Below are 23394 nucleotides of genomic sequence, written 5' to 3'. Positions count from 1 at the left end.
ATTTAATGTTATCTACTTCATAACTTGTAGGGAGTTAGTTTAATTTTCAAAATTGTTTTATGGTAAGTATTAAATTGAATTTAATAATAGTGCATAATACACATTTCTGTTAGTTTCTTAAAGTGAAATTACAAGCATGAAGTCGGTTGTATGGATAATTGCTTTATTCTATTCATTTTTTGTTTGCTGATAGGTCCTTAATTTTTTCTTTGATGGTCCTTAAAAAAAGTCCTTAATTTTCATGTAAGGAAATGTGTACGAACCCTGGAAATTTCTCCTTGGCTGGAACCTTGTCAGCAGGCCTCACTCTCCTAGCCAGTGGTACTGGTGTTTTCGCAGAATCCTCGGTTCTGGCTCATTGATCTGTCGGTGCTAACCTCCTCCGTTTTTGTGCGCCTGTAGCATTACCAGATTGGATCCGCCTGGTCGAGGATTGCTCAATCTGTTGCCTTTTTTGTGTTGCGGCACCCCAACTGTGCTTTTGAACTGGCAGGCTTCTATACTCCCTTCCAAGTTCCTGTAATAAATTCTGCAATATTTTAAAGTCTGTTTTAAAGTCTATAAGTTTTTTAACTGATCAATATTTGCAACCAGTTGTTGGCCATTTTCGGCCTTTAAATAAATTGTGGCTTCCCTTATTCTTTCGACCATGTAAGGTCCTTCAAAGCTGGGCTTAAACTTCGCAACTCTGTTTTCGGGTGCAGATGATAAAGAAAGTTTTAAGACTTTCTGTCCTACTTTATACTCCAACTGCCTTCTATTTCTATCGTAGTATAATTTTTGTTTTTCCCTTGCTACATTCGAATTAAAAATTGCTTCATCTATAATTCTCTGAATGTCTTTTAGCTTAAATTCTTCTTGTCTCTGCTGTACAAAGAACAGCTTATCTAAACGCGTTATGATTTTTCTTCCTAAAAATAACTCCGCGGGGATCTTCTGCATAGTATCATGCTTTGCTGTTCTCAAGGCAAAACCTAACTCATTGACACAGCTGTCCCAGCGGTGTCCCAGTGTGTCTTTTTCACATATCCCCTGACAATTTTTACGATATTCTTATTTACGCATTCTTCTATATTCGATTCCGGTCTATATGGTATCATTTTTAGATGGTGTATGCCTCGTCCTGTGCATAAATTTTTAAATATACTGTTAACAAACTGTTTTCCATTATCTGATGTTACTTTCAGTGGGGCCCCGTATTTTAAAATGTATTTATTTAAAAACAAATCTGCGACTATTTTAACTGAAGCTCGTTTAAGAGGGACTATTTCTACCCATTTTGAAAAATGGTTAGCAATTGTTAATAAATATCTATTTTTATTAATTTTTGTCCTAGGGTAGGGTCCAAGCAAATCTATGCCAACTATTTCATTTGGGAAAGTGGTCTTTATGTTTTTTAAATACCTGGCTGGGCTGTAATTAACATCATTTATTAACTGGCACATATGGCATGACTTAACATACGCCGTAACAAGTCTTTGTAACTCCGGAAAATGAACTGCTTTGCATACCCTTCGTAGTGTTTTTTGAATTCCAAAATGTCCAGCGGTTGGTAGATCATGCAATTCCTCTAAGATACTTAAACGTAGACTCGCTGTGATCACTGGTCGGCATTCCTGATTATCATTTGTTACCTTTGTATAAAATAACAGTTTGTCAATTATTTCATAATGCTGCTCCCTATTGTGAATAGCCGTTAAATCTACATGCTCAAACTTTTCAGGGTCTTCCAGGTATGCGTAAATATGTTTAAATTCTGGGTCCTTTCTCAATTCTTCAACTATTGTATCACAAGACTCAGTAACTATTTGGTGAGCAGAACACACTTAATTGTGTTGCCCTCTTCATCAATCTTTATTCATGAAAGGGCATCGGCAACTACATTTTCTTTTCCGGGCGTGTGTTTTATAATTAAACTTTAAAGTCCACCGTATCAGGCGAGGCGATAAATATTTTCCCAAATACAAGCAACCCACTGCCGCATGATTTGAGTAGACAGTTATTGGTGAACTTCCGAAATAGACACGAAACTTCTGAACCGCTAATAAGACAGAGAGTGTTTCTCGCTCTGTGGCGGAATAGTTCCTCTAGGTAGAATTCAAAGTTTTCGAGAAGAAGGCTATAGGTTGCCCATTCTGGAAAAGCACCGCTCCAAGTGCATAATCGGATTCATCCGTTGCAATCTCTAGACCTTGTTCGCCTTCTGGGAATTTAAGGACTGGGACATTAATTAGGGCATTCTTTAGCTGTTCAAAAGCGGTGTTCGCCTCAGCTGTTCAAAAAAATCTCCTTTTCTTTCTTTTTAGCACTAGAAGAGGCTCAACTATTTTTGAAAAATCCTTTATAAACATTCTATAATATGAACATAAGCCCAAAAATGAAGACAATTTTTTAGCCGTATTTGAGTGAGGATAACTTTTAATTGCTTTTATTATGCCTCAGTGCCCTTATTAGAAATTTTGTACCCAAGGTATCGCAATTCCTTTGCCGCGAACTTGCACTTTCTGGCATTTATTTTGAAACTGGCCTCGTTAAGTAAGGCAAAAACTTCTTTCAAATGTTTCAGATGTTCCTCTAATGTTTCACTGGTAACTATTATGCCATCAAGATAAATAATTGTACTTTTACATAAAACTCGCCTTAAGACTATGTCCATTGGTTTTTGAAAAGTATTTGGCGCACCACTTACCAAATGGCATTTTTAAAAAGGCATAGATGCCTGATATTGTAATAAATGCGGTCTTTTCAACATCTTCCAGTTTTACAGCGATTTGAAAATAACCCGACGTTAGGTCTAGGGTTGTCATAAACTTAGTCAAGCAAATTTCCTAATTATTTCGTCAATTATTGGTAGGGGATACGTGGGATATTTTGTTATACTCTTAAGTTTATGATAATCAACTGCAAACCTATACATGTCCGGGTGCTCATGCGGTAGCCCATTCTTCTTTCTACATAGGACCACCGGACTTGCGTAAGGACTAGTGCTTGGCACAATAATTTTGTTTTCTAGCATCTTTTTAATATGTTTTTCGATAATTTGTTTCCTTACCTTATCATACCTATAGGGCTTTACGCGTCTGGGTGCTCAGGCGGTAGCCCATTCTTCTTTCTACAAAGGACCACCAGACTTGCATAAGGACTAGTGCTTAGCACAATAATTTTGTTTTCTAGCATCCTTTCAATATGTTTTTCGATAATTTGTTTCCTTCCCTTATCATATCTATAGGGCTTCGACAGGACTGGAGGGGCATTGCCTGTATTAATAGAATGGTTAACTACTTGGCAGAAGTCAACTTTATCACTAAACAGAGAATTAAATTTTCTTACCAAATATTTAGTCTTCTCCTTTTCTTCAAACTTCAGGTGGTCTAAGCCCATTTCCGGCATGGAAACTTCATCTTCTTCCACTGGATCTATGTGCACCTGATATGTAGAATTCTGGAAAATAAGATTTGTGCCGGATGTGCATAAAAAATCGACCCCTAATATGACGGACGTGAGTAAATTTTTCATGACTAGAAAATTAACTTTTGACACCTCATTTTTAGTTTGAACATACAGTGCGGTTTTTCCCAAACATACACACTGTTTGCCTTGGGCAGCAATTACTTTTTGTCCTGTGGCTTTAAACAGTCTGTAACGAAGAAAATGCTTCCTGTAAAAATCTTCTGAGAGGAATGAACATTGAGCCGCTGTGTCCAGGAGTGCAGTAGTTTGTACATTACTTACCAGAATATGTATCTCTGGCATAGCTAGATTTTGTACCACCACTGTATTTAAATGAATTTCTGAGGGATCTTCCTTCCCACTCGGTGACCGTTGCCCCTTCTCGATCACCGGTTTGCATTTAAATTCTGTTTACCCGCCGCCTCTGTATGCTGATTTTTCTTTCTGCCACCCATTGCTTTATCTGCACTCTTGTTATTGAATTTTTCACTTTTTCCCGCCTGCATTATACTGAACTTGCGGTTTCTTTTGAGGAGTAAATCTTGAGTGTTGGCCAAACTGGTTCGCACGTGCTTTCTTCGAATTCCTTCGGCTTTGGAACTTCACCGGAAGCTGAAATAGATCTTCTAACATTTGCGGGTTGCGGACTTTGAGGAAATCTTGAGCTGAAGGTAATAGATGGGGTAGAATTACTTCAATAAGTTCATTATTGGGCCTTTTCCCATATAATAAATTAAAAATTTGCATTTTTTGTAGAATAAATTCTGTCAAGTCATCGAAATTGCTTTGATATTTACTAAACAATTCTGATTCAAGCTTCGCATGATCTTTGAAGACTGGAAATGCTTTGAATAATGCAGACTTGAAATTTTCCCAGTTGTTCAATTCCGATCCCCAACAAGAACCTTCCAATGCCCTTATATCAGCTGAGGGCTTGATCTTTTAAGGCTGTAGTAGCGATGGTCACCTTTTGCAGCTGGTTCTCAGGATGCAAAGTGAAATGTAGGTGTAGTTGCTCCAGGAATGTCAAAACTGAGTCCTTGCCGTTGCATGTTACTGTTGGCTTCATGGAGGCCCGCATCGCTTCCAAAATAAATCTAAACCCTTCCATAGGATTCGTGGACGTCTGAGGTACCTGAAATGTCGGAGGGGTCAACATAAACTTTCCGGGTTCTAACGACATGGTCCGTTGAAAACTTAGTAGTAAGAAAAGTAAGTTGAAGTTAAGAATTGGACAGGTAAGGAACTTAAAATTTAACTGTTAATAAAATTAACATAATCCTTACAAATAACAGAAAAATGATTCGAACGGATGATTGAATGGTCAGACAGCGTTGCATCGAGGGCGTGCCATTGACGGGTCCAATGCTAATGGCACTAGGCAAACTATTTCCATGAAGAAAGGAAATTAAAACTGGGTGCACACATTTGACAGATTGGTTAACCAAATTGTAAAGTCACTGTAGCATAATGCAATTAAAAATTTCAGGTAGAAAAGCTCTAGCTGATACTGAAGCTGCTGAACTGTTTGCAAATGAATTCATTTAACTCATTAATAGTGAAACGTTATCTCCAGGACAAATTTACAATGCTTATAAAACTGTTTTTTTTTTTTGGCAATATGTACCGTGAAATACCTTGACAACCTCTACAGAAAAGGCTCCAAGTGATGTCAAAGATTCCAAAGCTAGACTAACAATTTTAGTGTGCTCAAATGCTGCAGGAGTGCACAAGTGTAAACTTTTCGTAATCAGAAAAAATACACCACCTCAAGCACTTGAAGGTGTGAAGATTTTCCACGCTATATATTGTGCAAATATAAGAGCATGGATGACACATGTGTTAATTATGATTGCTTTGAAAATCATTTCATACCTGAAGCTCGGCAAAATTTGAATTCAGTTGGTTTACCTGATGACACAAAAATTGTCCCGATTGTAGACGACTGTTGGACTCGTATTTCACTTAAAGTTTTAATGAAAGATGATGTATCCATGTTATTCTTTCCTGCAAATGGTGCATCCATTATTCAGAATAATGCGCGAACTGAAATTCAAAAATAAAATAGCATTTTTAAAATCCGTTTAAATTTCTTGAATAATGACTGAACTATTAAAGAATTTTTGAAATATTTAAGCATGAAATATGCTGTGTAGAGCATAGTAAGATCATGGGAGGATGTGGTTCCAAATACTTTAAAAATGCTTGGCATAATTTATGGCCAGCTACCATATTTCATGGTGAGGAGGATGATGAATTTGATAGTCGCAAATTTGAGGATTGGGGATATCGCAAAGTGCAAGTGAAATTTTCCAATTAATCAATTTTGTAAAGAAATGTCTGGAAGCTGTAATAAATGAAGATGATATAACTAGTTTTTCATTGTGATGACAATGCCCCAGTTATCGATCAATTAACGGATGGCAAAATTTGTAGTATGGTTCTTGATCCTAAAAATACTGCTATTGATAGCGAAGAAAATTACAGAGGTTATTGAAAACGAAAATTAAAAAAAAAATTCAATTGACAAGTTGGTCAGAATTCTCAACACAGCAACTTGAATAGCGGAACTTTATAACTGAACATGAAATTATGTCTGTCTATAGAATTGAAGAGAAAGTATTAGCAAAAAAACGAAGCAATTTAAACAATTTACATTCAAAGAAATGTTTAATAAAGTAAATAATTAAATATTAAGCTTTATTTTTGTAAATTTTAATACCCTTTAGATCATAAATGTTTCATTATTTCATAAATCACAATTTGATATTTTTAATTTAATGATGTCAACATGCCATCTTACTAGATTTAAAATGTTGATCTAATATCCAGAAAAATCTGGAATGGCCTGAAGAGTCCAAATCTATGATTTTGTACTGTATTAAAAATATAAGAAGACACTATTAGATTTTTATTCCTTTTCTGTTTCATTTTTCTCTAAATGTATAGAGGGTTTAAAAAATAGAGAGAGAGAGTCTTTAGTCTTTATTTTATTAAATGGTAATCCTAAAACATGTGCATTCAGGCACAGGTTTTGTTAAAATATAATAGAAAGTTTCATGGAAACATTTTCAATGTGCCATGCTGGATACTATAGTGTTTAGTAAAGAGTGACAGCTAGCCTGTGAAACTAATAGTGTGGGTTCAGTTTCTGTATAAGACTTGGTTGTATGTGTGTATCTTTTCCTCTTTTTGTGGATGCAGTGTTTTTATCTTCATGTTGCACTCTATGCAATGTTCTCGATGATTTGGGGATAGGAGGGGTTCTTTCAGTCAATATTCTAAGTTTTCTGTGGAGCAAAATGTTATGTTACTTTGTTTATATTCAAATAAAAATGTCCCATGCTTTTACATGCAAAATATTGGTAGTAATTCTCTCATATGGTTTGTTAGAGAGTTAAAATGAGTGCCTTTAGAGATGTATTAATTGCCAAAATGAAGAACTTCTGCTTGGTAATCTCCCCTAAATGTGTTGAATATATGTTTGAAATCATTTAGCAATAGTTAGTGAAATATTCTTTATGTCAGTAAATCCATTCTTGAATATCTCCACAAATCTTATACTTAAAAGTATGGAATGTTTTGTTTTTATTTTATTGTTCATTCAAAATTTTTATCTGCAGTAACCATGTAAAACGTTAGATTTTTATAGCTCATTGGAAGTAATTCTTCCCAGTGGGAAAACTGGGTTTTCATAAAATTCTATACCGTGCTTTAAGAAACTTTCTTTTAAGCTTATGTTTTAGATCAATAGTTTAAAAAATAAAAGTAGGAAATTTGAAAACTGCTATTTCAGTGCATTGGTACAATCATTCATTTTCATTATTACAAGGTAATTCTAGCAAGCAGATTAAAAACGTGAAAGATAAGAAGAAATAGATGTAAATAGTTTCAAGAGATTTTGCCAGATAGCCCAGATTAAGTAAGTAATGCGATAAATCATTGAGAGTGTTTCAGGACAGTGTGGAAATGGTTAGTGTATGGGAGAAATAAATATTAGAAAAACAGGGCTGTGCATTTTTCTTGAGGAGGGGACTGGTAGTCTATTTCTGGTGGTGATGAAATGAATGTGATTGCTGCTACATCATGTTGTTAGATGATGCAACTTTGATTGCAACTTCATAAAAGCATCTAGGCTTAGGTAATAGTAGGGGCAAAACCCAGAAGTGTCTACAGAATTCATACAACTGTTTCTAGGAGTTGTCACGTGGATTTGATTTAGCTCCTGGTGATATTCATTTATGTTGCTCCCTTAAAATTTACCTTGGTAATGCAAGTTTTGTGGATAGTGCAGATATAAAACATGTGGTTCATAAATGACTGCTGCAGCAACCCAGAAACTTGAATATAACAGCTATTAGATTCCTTTTTCCTCAGTCGGATAGGATAAATGTGGCTTATATAGAGGAAAAAAACTGGTTGTTACATAAATATATCATGTAATTTTATTTTTACAGGTATTTACTGATACTTTATATAGAATTATAATCAATTCAAATATTATTTTTTTAATTAAAAGAAGAAATATGTGCCCATATATTTACTGATATTTTCTTTCTTCCTCTGACAGATCCTCAATATGCTGAAGAATTTCCTATGGATTATTTAGAAAAAGTGAAAAAAGTGCATTCTGTTGGAGGCTATGGGTCTCAAGGGTAATAAAATTTACGTGTTTTTTTGTAATATAGTAAAAATTATTCAACAAATTGCAGTTAAAGGATAAAAATTGTTATTTTGTTGTTTTATACAATGTTATTGGATTGTCCAGAAAATAATGCAGGTTTTTGCAATTGTTTATCTTTCCTGTACATTTTTAGCAACAAAAATATTTAAAATTACATTGGTTTATATATCATTTTGAAACTTTATTTTCGCTCTATATTTCTATAATAATCATTTTGTTCCAAAATTATTAAAAAAAATATTTACTAGGTGTTTTTGTTCAGATATCAAAACGGGATTTTTGGCAAATTTACTTTTATCAGTACAAGCTAGGCCGCAGCGCAGCACAAACGGCTTGAAATGTCAATGAAATATGGAGCAAGAAAAATGTTAATGAATCTACAGTTTGACGGTGGTACCAAAAGTTTCGTCGTGGAGAATTTGACCCGGAAGATCAAAAGCCTTCAACTGTTGATGACGACGATTTGAAGACTTTAGTTTGAAACAAACCCATCCACAACTGTTCAAGAACTTGTGGAGGAGCTTGGTGTAAGCAAAACAGCAATTTCTGATCACTTGAATTGTATAGGAAAGTCAAAGAAGCTCGATAAGTGGGTGCCTCACGAATTGAGCGAAAATTTAAAAAATTGCCATTTTGAAGTGTCGTCTGCTCTTTTTCTCCTCAACAAAAACGACCGTTTTCTTGATCGAATTGTTACATGCGATGAAAAGTGCATTCTCTCCAACAACTGGCGACATTCAGCTGAGTGGTCGGACTGTGGTTAGACACACAACATTTTCCAAAGCCAAATTTGCACCAAAAGAAAATTATGTTGACTGTTTGGTGGTCTGTGGCCGGTGTCATCCATCACAGCTTCCTAAATCTGGGTGGAACGATTACGGCAGATAAGTACTGTCAGCAAATCGAAAATATGCACCTAAAATTGCAACGTATGTGCTCGGCTTGGTCAACAGAAAGGGGCCAGTTTTTATCCGCGATGATGCTCGCCCAACTGACCTTACAAAAATTGGAATGAATTGGGATACGAGACACTCCCTCATTCCCCATATTCGCCTGACCTTTTGCCGACCAATTACCACTTTTTCAAACATCTAGGTAACATTCTGCAGAAGAAATGCTTCAGAAACCAAGATGAGGCCAAAAACGCCTTTAACAACTTTATCGCATACAGAACCCCAGAATCTTATTCTACTAACATAAATAAATTTATATCTCATTGGCAAAAATGCATTGATTCGGCTGGTGCTTATTTTGATAATTAATTTTTTTTTTTTAGTTATGATACTTTAAAGATATAGGTTAAAAACCTACATTATTTTTTGGACAACCTAATATTCAAACAAGAAAATTTATAATGAAAGTAATGCAGTCTCATGTCAAACTATCTCACAAAAAATTATCAATGTTAGCTTATTTTACGGTATTTCACAGATATCAGTATGACTGGAAGTTAGAAGAAGCAAAGAAAAATTTATTGAGAACACATACAACTGGTGTGAGTGCTAGGATGCTCTATGCATTAGCAAATCAGGTATATTTACATTTTAATTTATGTAATATGATTGTGTTATTAATATTTTTTGGGGAAAATTGTAAAGGCTATTTAAATTGTAAAGGAAAATTGTAAAGTATTGAACCATTGTGCAGTTTTATGCTTGTTTTAAAAATAGAACACAAGCAGTCATATCTAAAAGAAAATATGTTTCTTTGTCTAGGCTACAGTCTCCATAATTGTTTATAGTTCTCTTCTGTTGTTTTACAAGTTTGAGGATACCCTTTTTATATAAAAGGTATGGTTTTTCTGCAACAAAAGTTGCAAAGTGGTTTTTGATAATTACCTTGCCATTCTGTAATTTAAAGTAGGTGGATGTGTAGAATATGGTGGCTGCTGATGGCATTTCCTTTTTAACTCCTTCAATTTTATTCGAAGTTATCGAAGTTATAAGACTGACAGAATAACAACAAAATGAACATAACTTTGTGCAAACTGAAATTACTTTCTTGTTAATGCAATATTTAGTACAGGATTGCTGTAATCGAATTTTTTAGTACAGTACGAGCTATAACAAATTTTAAGGGACTGGAAATTTGATTCTCTAGTACTGCAGTTAAGCTGTATCTGATAAGAAAAATGGACTTTCTTCCCAAAACATGTAAAAATTAAATCAAGAATCACATTGAATGAAAAATCTGGTGTGTACACCACATGATTTCCTTGTATGGAATATTAAATTATACTCATTTTTTCCTGCATTTTGTTTAAACTTATTTCTTCGAATTTCATTAGAGATATATTTCTCATTCAATTAATTCAGTTTTCACTTCACGACAAGGCAAAATACCTGAAACCTCAAAATATCTTTATTAAAAATTGAAAAATATAAAATGGCAACTTTTAAATTTTTGATAATTCTGCAATTTTTACAATTAAAATTAGAGTTTCTACCCAAAAACAAGCATTGAGCCAGCTCGCAAGAAGGCAGATTTTTTAGTGCACAAAACTGAAAGTTTACTTTGGTCTCACTTGGCAAAAAGGAACTGAAAGTGTCGGAACTGACTTAATTTGTTGTGGACACTATGCTGAATCGATATAGTAACTTAAATGATAAATCCGGAATGGATTAACACTTTCGCTGCAGGTCATACGAGGTTATATTGATAGTTAATGCCGTGTCATAGAAATAGATTGTACCCATATGCCGACTTATTTATTATAAGAAATATGATTTAAAAGAGATAATAAAAGATTGTTATGTGTACTACATTGATTACTTAGCCTTTAAGCATCAAATTTTATAACTATGCGCCTGCGCGTGATCGGCACTAGAGGAAAAATTACTTCTGCAATGCTGCATTACATGCTGGAACGTGGCATTTAAAGTGATTCAAAATAAGTAACAATATGCCTTATTTTGGTGTGAAATTATATTACAAATGAATTCATTACAAAATAGTTACAGTGATATTATTGCAAACTACACTCTTTTGCAAAAAATTGAAGCACCAAGAAGGACTTTTGTAATCGTGACGAAATTTGGTATGCAAAAACATCTTGATCGAACATGCAAATGATCAAAGTTTTACTGCAAATGAACAGGAATTGCAATCATAATGCGCTATTCGCAAAATATAAAACCAGTAACAGAGACAGAAAATTTATCTTTTTTTGTTCCTGCCATTGTGATTCTGTAAAGAAGCAACTACAGATGCCATTATGATGATAACGAAGACCTTACACACAACTAAACGACTTTAAACATGGTCACATTGTAGGGTTGCATGAAGCTGGGTGGTCATACCGAGCAATAGGCCCCCACCTGAGCAAATGAATTACATTAATTCATTAATTAATTAATGAATTACATTAATTCATTAATTACATTAATTCATTTGCTGCCAGACACTCTGTATGTTATTCTTCATCATGTAATTTTGTTTCAGACTCTGGATTCCGGCAATCAGCTCATATAAGCCTCTTCACCTCCTCTAAGTTTGTAGAGTTGATTATGTAAATCTGAATTTTAGAATGTAAATATTTATTCAGGAGTTCAGGATAAAGTCTTTATTTGCATGTAGAGTGCGACTTTATGTTAATATGGTACTTAAGGAAGTGTATAAAGTAATTAATGTTTTTGTAGCTAGGATTATGTGTTTATCTAGTATTATGTTTTCTGTCCATGACAGTACAGTTAGAAAATTGTAAATTGTGTTTTATTACACAAACCTAGGTCAGTTATATTTGGTTTTATTTGAGTGTCATAGTTGATCTGTAACTCTGCTGTCAATTATTTATTTCCATAGGAAGAATTTTCACCGGTAAAGTATTTCAGCATAGATAAAGTGTATAGGAATGAAACTTTAGATGCTACCCATCTAGCAGAGTTTCATCAAATAGAAGGTGTAATTGCTGATTATGGTCTAACACTTGGGGATTTGATTGGTGTCTTGCACCAGTTCTTCAGCAAATTAGGTTTGACATTTTTTCTTTTTTTTTCAAAAGTATGTTAACTTTGGCTGTGATTTGTCTGATTATAATTCCTTCTATCTAAAATGTATTTGTTTATAAAAGCTAATAATACAGTGCTGGCCATTGAAATTGCAAAACCATGAAGGAAAGCTAATACAAAAAAGATATTTATTGCATGTTAACTGTATGGCATGACAATAAAATGATTAAATTTGTAAGCATTTTGGAGGTTCACTGAGGTGCAGAATTAGTAGAAACAGCTTCCATACCTGGTAGCTAAAACGCCTCTACTCCATTAGGCATGAAGTCAAATTGGGCTTGGGTGACAGAAATGGGTAACACATTTCATGCTGCTTTAAGTCTATGCCACACTCATTCAACCATATTAGCTGGAGAGGGATGGCAGATCAGTCTCTCAGCAACCCATGACCAGATATTTTATGGGTAATGGGTGACAGATCTGGAGACCTTGTAACCCTCTTTCCAAACTGACCCTGTGTATCAAGGAAAGTCAAAACACGGCGTGCAACATGTGGTCTTACATTACGGTCGCGGACACTTAGCCGATGGGACACTTAACCGACACCAGTTAGCGGACACAGGCATTTAGCCAACAAGGACACTTAGCCGACAGGACATTTGGCCGACACAGAGTTAGCCATCAGAACATTTAGCTACAAGACACCTAACTGTCAAGACATTTAGTCGAGAGGATACTAAGCTGACAGTGACGTTTAACTGGCACTTACCCAATAATTATTTAAACTATCAGTTACAAAATTTCTCGACTACTCCATAACTTCCAATATTTAAATAATTTTTTTCACCTATCAGAAAAATTCATTTTTTGATTCTTAAATGTGCATTTAATTATTGTGTTAATTTAGCATTGTTTGATATGTATCGTGCGGTTTATTGTATATTGGCCAGATTGAAAAAGTGCTGAAATTTCTCGTCAGGGAATATGAATTAAATTTCGAAAGGAAAAAAGAAATTTTTTTAGCCAAGTACAGTGGTCACTTAATTACATTTTAATATGATCTTCAAAAATTATCCGTAAAGCTTCTTCATTTAATGAACTGGGTTCTTTTAAACACTTTCACACCATTAATAATTTTTCTTGTTTACTTAATGATATTAATTTTCCAATCTCGCTTTTCCAAATGCTTTCAAATTTCTAATACCTTTACGTTTCATTACTATTTTATTCATTACGTTCATTACTATTCATCACATCATGTTACATTCTTTCCCTTACAAAATCATTTGGCTCCTCCCACTAATGAAATTTCATTTCCCTGTCATGAAACATCTGAATAATGCAATAAAATTATTGTTATTCTTGAATTATACTTTTTTATAGAAACATATGGTGGTGAGGGTTAGTTTAGCAAATATATTTTATTTTGTTATTAGAAACAATTTTAAAAAGTGAATTTTTAAGAGAAGCAAGCGTATAAATTTTTTGTGACCCCTATAATTTGCAGTTCATGCCACCATTCTTGGGATAGAAATTCTGTAACATTTATTGACCACGCCTCTTTCTCAAAATACTTAGGTTAATTTTTACAACACTAAATTGGTGCATAACGTTTAATTTAGAAGTAAAATATTCGTTAAGGTTTTGTTTTATTCATAACTGAAGCTGCAGAAGGAAGGGGCCACAAACCAAGTAGACGGACCAGAGCGTCACATCATGAAAAGTCACCGTAATGTAGTGCCATCTATCGATGCTAGATTTAACTAGATCAGTCATGTAAATAGATAATATTGTGTACTATGTTTTGAAAGTCGGGATGTGTAATTTTCAATACAATATGTTATATTAATGTTTTTTTGGTACTTTTCCGCTTCGCCGGCATAAAGCTCGCGAAGTAGACTTTATTGGCGACAACATACAATATACAATAAAGAATGTTAACAAATGTTAGTTTTAAGAATTTTTAATTTTGTAGTCATAAACATTTTAATATCGTTTAAAATTTTGTAAAAAGCCACTAAATAAAGACAAAAAATTTGTAAAATAACATTGGTTTAAGAATTTACAATGCTTTCTTAGTTCAATATCCTAATTTTCCGGTTCGTATCATGTGACCCCAAGTGATCTCATCTCACGTAAACTACGCTACAAAAATCTAATTCTCTCAGTAATTATCTACATTAATTTCAAGTTAAATCTTAATTTGGAATACAAGTTTAAATGCAAGAATTACTTCAATTTGTACGAATAGCTAATGTAAAACCATTGCTTTATGTCGCTAGTGCATTGTCATTAGAATTGATGAATTTAACCCTTGACTTTGCCTTTTCTATATTTTTCGCCTTCGGGTGAGTGGTGTGATTGCATTCTAATTGACTTAATTACCACGAATGGCCTTAGGGCATTAAATTGTACTATCTGGTAAAACTTCTATGTAATTGTAAACCAGCATTGAAAGAACCAATCAATCTGATAAGAAATGGCTGTGACTTGTTTTGAAAATGAGGTGTAAAATTTTACCAGGGAAGATATTCCGTTTGGCAACAGTTGTACCATTATTATCGCCTGCGCCAGCAAAACGGAAAAGTACCGTTTTCCTTATAAAATACAACTTTTCGCAATATCTGTTAAAAATGTATAAATTTTCATTTCAGTTTTCATTAATTTAATTTTTTTTTTCTCTTTCATTCCTTCTATTTCTCGTTTTTGGTTTAGCGACATGGTATTGCGGCCACCTAACAGAAGTGGGTTTGGTTTATGTAATTACAGCAAAGCCAGAGGCTATCTGGCCTAAGGGGAGGGATGCCTTGGTGGAGGACTTTCTATGGAAAACAGGCTCGTATACTATGTTACACATGGGGAAAACTACGAAAACACCCATGCAGCCTGTCTGTTCCCGGGATTTGAAATTCGGACCGAACTGCCAGAGTTCAGTGACTTTACCATTCGGCTGCTGCTGAGAGTAACAGAAATAGAGTGACCGTTTTACTTAATATGTAACGAGTCTCTTCCAATGAAAATTGCCTTTTTAGGCTAGAACTTTATAAATGCATTCAGAAAAGTGGACACCAAAAATTTCCCTATTACCATGCAGTTTATTCTTATAACATTAATAGAACATATTATGTTGAAAACTACACGTTGCAACTTTTAAATAATAGTACATAATATTATCTATTTACATGACTGATCTAGTTAAATCCAGCATTGATAGAGGTCACTACTTTTCACGATGTGACGCTTTGTGTCGCTTTGCTTTTTCACCGATAGAGGTCACTATTTTTCACTTTGCTCCGCCTATTTGGTTTGTGGCCTCTCCTTCTGCAGCTTCAGTTATGAATAAAACAAAACCTTAAAGAATATTTTACTTCTAAATTAAACGTTATGCACCAATTTAGTGTTGTAAACATTAACCTAAGTATTTTGAGCAAGAGGCATGGTCAATAAAATGTTAAAGAATTTCTATCTGAAAAATGGTTGCACAAACTGTAAATTATAGAGGTCACAAAAAATTTATATGCTTACTTGCCTTAAAAATTCATTTTTTAAAAATTGTTTTTAATAACAAAATAAAATATATTTGCTAAACTAACCCTCATCACCATATGTTTCTATAAAAAAGTATAATTCAAGAATAACAATAATTTTTATTGCATTATTCAGGTGTTTCTTGACAGGGAAAGGAAATTTCATTAGTGGGAGGAGCCAAACGATTTTTTAAGGGAAAGAATGTAACATGATGTGATGAGTAAAATAGTAATGAAATGTAAAGGTATTAGAAATTTGAAAGCATTTGGAAAGGCAAGATGGGAAAATTAATATCATTAAGTAAACAAGAAAAATTATTAATGTTGTGAAAGTGTTCAAAAGAACTCAGTTCATTAAATGAAGAAACTTTACGGATAATTTTTGAAAATCATATTAAAATGTAGTTAAGTGATCGCCGTACTTAGCTAAAATTTCTTTTTTCCTTTCAAAATTTAATTCATATTCCCTGATGAGAAATTTCAGTGCTTTTTCAATTTGCCCAATATACACCAAACAGTATGGTACATATCAAACAATGCTAAATTAACACAATAATTAAAAGCACATATGAGATCTTTAAGAATCGAAAAATGAATTTTACTAATAGGTGAAAAAATAATTTAAATATTGAAGTTATGGAATAGTTGAGAAATTTTGTAATTGATAGTTTAAATAATTATTGGGTAAGTGTCAGTTAAATGTCACTGTCGGCTTAGTGTCCTGTTGACTAAATGTCTTGACAGTTAAGTATCCCGTAGGCTAACTCTCTGTGTCAGCCAAATGTCCTGTCGGCTAAGTGTCCTTGTTGGCTAAATGTCCTGTCTGCTAACTGTCTGTCGGCTAAATGTCCTGTCGGCTTAATGTCCTGTCAGCTAAGTGTCCATGTCGGCTAAGTGTCCGTGTCGACTAAGTGTAGTGTCGTCTAAATGTCCGTGTCAGCTAAATGTCCTGTCGGCTAAGTGTCACAGACCCCTTGCATTATCTTGTTGGAACATAGCATTTGGGGGCCCTCGAAGTTAAGGCACAATTACTGAATGTAAGATGTCAGAAATGTACCCATCTGCTTTAAAATTTCCGTCGATCTGAACTAATATGTGCGTGTCGTGTACCCAATGGCTGCCCAAACCATTACACCAGGTACGGAGGCTTTACGCCGATATCGCATGCGAGCAGATGATGTGCGGTCTCCTTGGACACTTCAGACACATATACGGCCACCAGAATACTGCATGTAGAATTGGGACTTGTTTGAAAGCTGGCATTGTGCCACTCCTGTACCCAGCTTTGTCATCTGGTGCACCAGAGTCGCTGTCTCTCTCTGTGCTGCATTGTCAAGGGAAGCCAAAGTAATGGTCACCTTGTTGAGTCCATTAGTATACACTGCTACAAATGTTGATGCCCTTTACGAGCTCATACTGGGCATGCTGCAAACATGCCCATTTTCTGACTAATGGTGTGGGATGTGGTTGTACGGTTTTGCAGGGCTGACCTCACAATATGTCTATCCTCTGTGGTGTTAGTGATGGGAGGGCTTTGAGATCCTGCATGCCATTCATTATGACCCTCGGCAATCCATTGATTCCATATTTGCATGACCAGTGCTTAGATGTTGACCAGTGAGACCAGCGATATCACGTAACGATAATCTACACTTTCGATAGGCAATGATCCTTTGTCGAATTTCAAAACTTGCTGGTAAGCATTTCCTCTTCTTATTCGAGTCATAAAGTGATATTCTGAGAAAACTCAAACCTTACAAAGCACTTTCCGAATAAGAAATCCACTACACAACGTTTATGCAGTGCTTCAGATGTCATTTCTCCCTCCTGTGTTGTCTAAATGCACTGAAATACTAATGTTTTGTATATCATAACTTCTTCCTTTCATGTGATTTTGACATTCGTTAGATCATTCCTTCCTGGTGTTGCAATTTTAATGGCCAGCAATGTACATATGACCAAATTTCAAGTGATGCTTTTGTTTTTCAAAAAATTATTCTTAATTATAGGAGAAATATGCTGTGTATTTGATCGTATGTATTATAAGATTAATATTTTGGTGGTGATATGAAAGTAAATCTTGCTGTGATAATTTTATCAAAATATTTTTACCTTTTTTTCTTATGAGCATCATAAATTTTAGATAAATACATCAGCCAGGACAAAGCTTCTTTTCATTTCTTTTCCAAGAAATGGTTTCTTGATTTTGTGCCATGTCATTTTGTATGCCTTAGGTAGTTTTCACTTTACACTTATTTCATTCTTTATTAAGCTTATCCTCATAGGAAATGATCATAAAAAACAGCATTGGAAATTACAGTTATTTCTGAAGAGCCAGATAACTGATTTTTCTGTTATATTATATTGTAGGTCTGGAGGTTTGAGGAGATATAATGCTTCTAGCTAAATTATGTTTCTGATCTTCCTTCTCAATATGAAAACAATTTAATTTCACTACTATAAACTATTACCTTTCATATATAGTGTGCAAAAGTTAATAAACTGATTTAATTATTCCCATGGTGATATGTTAAGTCAGATCAAGACTACAGATGTCACTTTTTAAGGCTGCTATATCTTTTCACTTTTTTTTTTTGTGGTTTTAGTACACATTTAATTTATTACTTCGTACTCATTAGGTGTATGAGATATTGCTTTTCAGATAAAATCCCGTTTATTTTTTAAAGTCTGTTATTGCCTGTATTCAGTATAAGGGATAAGAATGTGTCTTATGTATTTTGGATGACCATTATTTTTACTAATAAAAAGTCTGTTTGTCATTTTATGTACTTATGTAAATATGACTGTCAGAGCTGCCCTGCTACTGAAAAACCGGAAAAAGTCTGGGAATTATAAAATTGAACAAAAACGTCAGGGAATTTCATATGGCGATCCCCCAAAAAGCGAGTTTTGTGCCAATGTTAGAAGCGATAACTTTGTTGGCAAATTGTGTATCTCATTAGCATCATTCAGGCAGCTGGCAATTTTCACAGCTCTAATCAGATTATCTTTTAGAAAGGCAAAGCAAGTTTCCAGTAACCTCAAGAGTTGAGAGACTCGGATGTGTAATTCATGTTGAACTGAAGGAAATACCTTCCCATTCTTGTATAAAACAAAATCGGTTTAATCATAGTATATGGTACCGTGGAGGTTAGAATAGCCTCCGTATACTCTGTTCTAACCTCCATGTATGGAACATATAAGATTTGGCAACATGAGCAGTAAACAGGTCACTTTGGTCAGGGTTCGTAGCGGTCCTTACAAGTGCTTATAAGTCCTTATATTTGAAAATAAAATATAAAGGCCCTTATAGGTGCTTACTTTTTCTTTAAAGCCCTTATTTTTGTGCTTTTAGTGCTTTTTTTTTTTAATGAACGTGCATTTCCCCTCCCCCGTACCAAAGCGGAAACTAAATAAACAACTTTTCTTCCTTATATGGAACATCAGATGGTGAATCATACTCCCGGAAATAGCTTTTCCCCTTTCTCTGCATTAAGGTAACCTATGGTGCGCGCGAGAGTACAGACAGGTGCACGTCGTTCTATTGATCAAAGAATTGCGAAAACTGTAGAAAATTCCGGTACATTCGGTATTCTTTTCCTCCCACCCAAATACTACACACGTTTGAATTTCTATCCAGATTTTAATAATTTACATTCTCGTTCCACGTGGTCAGTTCATATCCGTGTTTATTATGATCGTTATGCTTACTACACTGGTGTGCAAAAATTAAGGACGAAGTCGAAAAATTAGCATATCAGCTGAACGAAGAGGCAAAGCAGACAGAAAGACCAATCAGGAGATTAAGTACGGTGATGTACGGTAGCACATGCGCAGATATGCAGGTAGACGTAATGGGGGAGTGTCTGAGTAGTATAAAGCATGTTGTCGGTGTAAGATCAGTATTTCTGGCAAAGAGATTGCACACCGTATAGCAGTTAAAATCATACCGAGTTGCTGCCTCAGCGAGAAATGGCGAATAATCAATCTGTTAGACGACATCTGGATGCTTTTACCCGAGGTTGAATCATTGGGAAGTTGGAGGAAGGCCGCAGTGTGACAAGTGTGGTTGCAGAGTTCGGAATTGCTCACAGCATCGTTTCACGACTTTGGAGACAATTTCAAACTACAGGAACAGCTATCCGGGGGTTTAGTAGTGGTCGTCCACGAGGAACCACACCCGCAGATGACCGGTATATTGCCTTACAGGCTAGAAGAAACAGGCGGGAGAAATCGCTAGACACACGACACAGGCGACTGGACGACCGATATCGCGTTTTACCGTGGCCAGAAGACTGCACGGTGGTGGTCTGTTTGCACGATGCCCTGTACGGTGTGTACCTCAAACACCTGCTCATCGGAGAAGGCGTTCTCTGTGGTGCCGGGAACACCGGAATTGGAGAGACAATGAATGGGGACGAGTACTCTTTACAGATGAGAGCAGATTCAGTCTGAGTAGCGATTCACATCGCATACTCATCTGGAGAAAGCGGGGAAGCCGCAATCATCCCTCGAACATCATTGAAAGGGACAGGTATGGAGGTGGCAGTGTTCTCGTTTGGGGAGGCATCATGCTTGGTAGTCGTACAGACCTTCACATCTTCGATGCAGGTTCAGTCAACGGGACCCGTTATTGTAACGAGATTCTTCTTTTTAGAGGTGCTATGGGTCCGCAGTTCCTTTTCATGGACGACAATGCACCATGTCATCGCACAGTAGCTGCCGAACAGCTCTTAGAGAGTGAGGATATTGAACGTATGGATTGGCCGGCACGATCTCCGGATCTCAATCCCATCGAGCATGTATGGGATTTTCTAGGCAGACGCTTGGCAGCTCGTACCTTACCACCAGTAACGATTCCGGAGCTTCGATTGGCGCTGCAAGACGAATGAGCAGCAGTGCCTCAACAACTCAATGACACCCTCATTCTCAGCATGGGCAGACGCTGTAAAACCTGCCTAGCAGTCAGGGGGGATCGTATCCCCTATTAAAGACCGGATGTTTCGGCCTTCAGTCGCATTGCGCTCCATGCTACTTTTTCAATAAAGCTTCTTTTTATCCCTCTGATTTCTCTTTTAGTAAGTGTTGCTTACATTACTCAAGTCCTTATGTATTGGGGATCTTACGGTATTAAATGTGTTGATTTGGAAAGCTTTTGTACAAAGTTATATTGAAAAAACCGTCTCGTCCTTAATTTTTGCACACCAGTGTATATTATTAGCATATGTATGAATATTTATAATAATATAGTTGCAGTAGCTGCTGAAGTGAAGATAAACTTCCAAAAATGGGTTTATTTTTACACAGATTAACTTTCTAAGGAATAATATTCCGAATGGCTTAAATAAAATGAAAGTAATCGATAGTCAGAATAATTTTTTTTTTTCGCCAATACATTATACAGTACGGAGGCTGGGAGGTTCTCCCCTTTCTCCGCAAAATCGCTAATTATTGAAGCAGCGGACTTTTTTGGTCACTGTCCAATTTGCATTGGATAGGACTAAAAGTTTTGCGGTCTACCCAACCCAAGCGAAGAATGATTCTATTCCAGAAATTTAACGGTCTGTTCAAAATTAGAACGAGAACACCCCAGATTAGTAAGTTTCTTTATTTTCCTTTATTTAGTTCTTTATTCTCCGAATACCGGCAGCTGTTGATTCCGATTGCGTAATATCACGTATGGAAGAATTACGCCACACGTATTGCGCAATAACGTTTGCGGTATTTTGCAGAGATAATTAATTTTGATGTTTAATCTGAGATTTATTTATGAATACTTAAAAGAGTTTTACTGTTCTTTCTAAGCAGAATATTTCTCAGTTCCGTTGGTCTATTTTTATATGATGCACATATCGAAATGTCAAAATCATTTATTTAGCCGAGAAATCTAAAGAACGGCTACAATCTCCAGCTCCCTCCTCTTTTTCCAGTTACACTTGGCTATATGGAATATTCGGCAATTTCCGAGTATGTGGGTTAGTTAAGCTTTTACTGTTAAAGGATGACTGCATGAAGCAATTTTCCGCGTTCTGATTTCAGAAATGTTCCTCTTTTTACTTAAATTACTTTCCTTGGAATGTATGTTAAGGGAAAACTGTTATGCAATGAAAATTTAGAAAATGTTCAGAATTTTGATTTAAGTTAAATTATTTAAATATTAATATGAGTTGAAAAATAAATTGTATTTATTATTGATGGAATAACTTATATATTTTCCTTTTCAGGTTTGAATATCTTTACTTTTGTAAATATCGTCTGCGCTCGTGGTTAATTTCAGATAATTTCATTTTCCAGTCTAAATATCTGTACTTTTCTAAATATCGTCTGCTTATTAATTGCATTTTTCTTTCTTTTGTTTTTGGCAACTATTGCCAAACTTCCATGAATACCGTAAGGCACAAAGGGACTCTCTAAAGGTTAATGTGTTGTGTGGGCTAATGCACGACCGAGTCATTGGGCCTTTCTTTTTTAAAGAAAAGACGGTCTCATCAGTCGTATACTTAGACATGTTGGAAAACTTCGTATTTACACACCCAAGAGAGCTTCAACCACATGTCTTTTTGCAACAAGATGGTGCACCACCTCATTGGGGTACCATCGTTCGTAGTTCTTTGAATGACCACGAAGTTGACGTTCGCAAAGAAAGATCAAGTATCAAGGAAACACCTGCTTTTATTTTCTAGTCTTTAGCAAAAATTTTGTCTAAGTTGACTGCCCCTTTCTAATTTATTCTGGCCCTTATTTTGGCGCAAAATTAGACCTTCTGAGATTTTATATTTGTTTTCAGTGTGAAGGCACTTATTCTTAAAAGCTTTTTTCGGAATAAATACATTATTAGGAATAGGTGCCAAGCGAATACAATTAATATGGCTTATTATTATTTATTTTCTATATTTTGAACTGAAATTTCATCATTAAATCTTGTAATATAGTTTAGTTCTGCATAGTTTTTTTCCCTCTTATTGTAAACTAATTCTGTAAATTGAATTGTCATTTAAAATTTAAAAAAAAAGTTAATTGTTTTCCATGGTTGAGGTAATGCTCATTCTCTTAATAAATATTGCATTGCTAAATATTTTAAATTGCAAGTCTAATTTTTCTTTTAAGGTTATGCAGTTGTGTATAATGTAATTAGACAGGTGCTTATTTTTTTTCTTAAAATGTGCTTGAAAAGTGCTTATAGGTGCTTATTTTTTTAACTAAAATGTGGCTATGAACACTGTTGGTGGCGGCGATTATTTTCAAAATCATGCAAGGCCATAGCGTGTAATAGGATTTTACCACAAAATCTTTTAAAACCTTTTCTTTCTAATATATGCCTTATTTTTCATTTTGTAGTAAAATAAAAAAAATAGTAATCAGTCATCTAGACTAGCCATTTAATATAACTATATTCGGCAAAATATCGTTGATTATTGTAATTCAGATTTTAAGTACTGTACAAAGTCCGTAATCCGGACTCATCGGGACTTTGGAAATTCCGGATTAGGCCTTTTTCCGGATTATAGGCAAGGCCAACTAGATATCTACAGGCCTGCTCCACCGATTTGTGACGTCACAATCGAAGGCAATCGTTCCCCGGTAGACGCAGCTGACTGATTCATTTATGTAGTACGCAGCGTTTTATTTCAAACTCAAGTCAAGTTAAATTAATTTTTACAACTAATATTTTGAATTTTAGGAATAATAACGTACTATGTTACATCGTAATGATGGATATTTAAATACTAAATACCGTTTTATCAAACAGAAAATAAAAATAAGATTCGAGTGATATTGTAAATAT

General features: G+C 35.0%; 1 protein-coding gene across 1 annotated transcript in view; it reads left to right on the top strand.

Moving 5' to 3' along the window:
- The window catches only part of alpha-PheRS (phenylalanine--tRNA ligase alpha subunit), a 108652-nt gene that overhangs the window by 42313 nt on the left and 42945 nt on the right, over positions 1–23394 (top strand). The window contains exons 8-10 of the mRNA XM_085819015.1: positions 8021–8105; positions 9566–9665; positions 11936–12104. Of these exons, the coding sequence (XP_085675141.1) occupies positions 8021–8105; positions 9566–9665; positions 11936–12104 (354 nt within the window). The remainder of the gene's footprint in view (positions 1–8020; positions 8106–9565; positions 9666–11935; positions 12105–23394) is intronic.

The sequence above is a fragment of the Stegodyphus dumicola genome, chromosome 6 (genome assembly GCF_044657685.1).
Source record: "Stegodyphus dumicola isolate Sdum_Otavi_A_Nest chromosome 6, ASM4465768v1".
NCBI lineage: Eukaryota > Metazoa > Arthropoda > Arachnida > Araneae > Eresidae > Stegodyphus > Stegodyphus dumicola.
The sequence above is the reverse complement of the archived record's forward strand: the minus strand, read 5'-3'. Positions and strand labels throughout refer to the sequence as shown.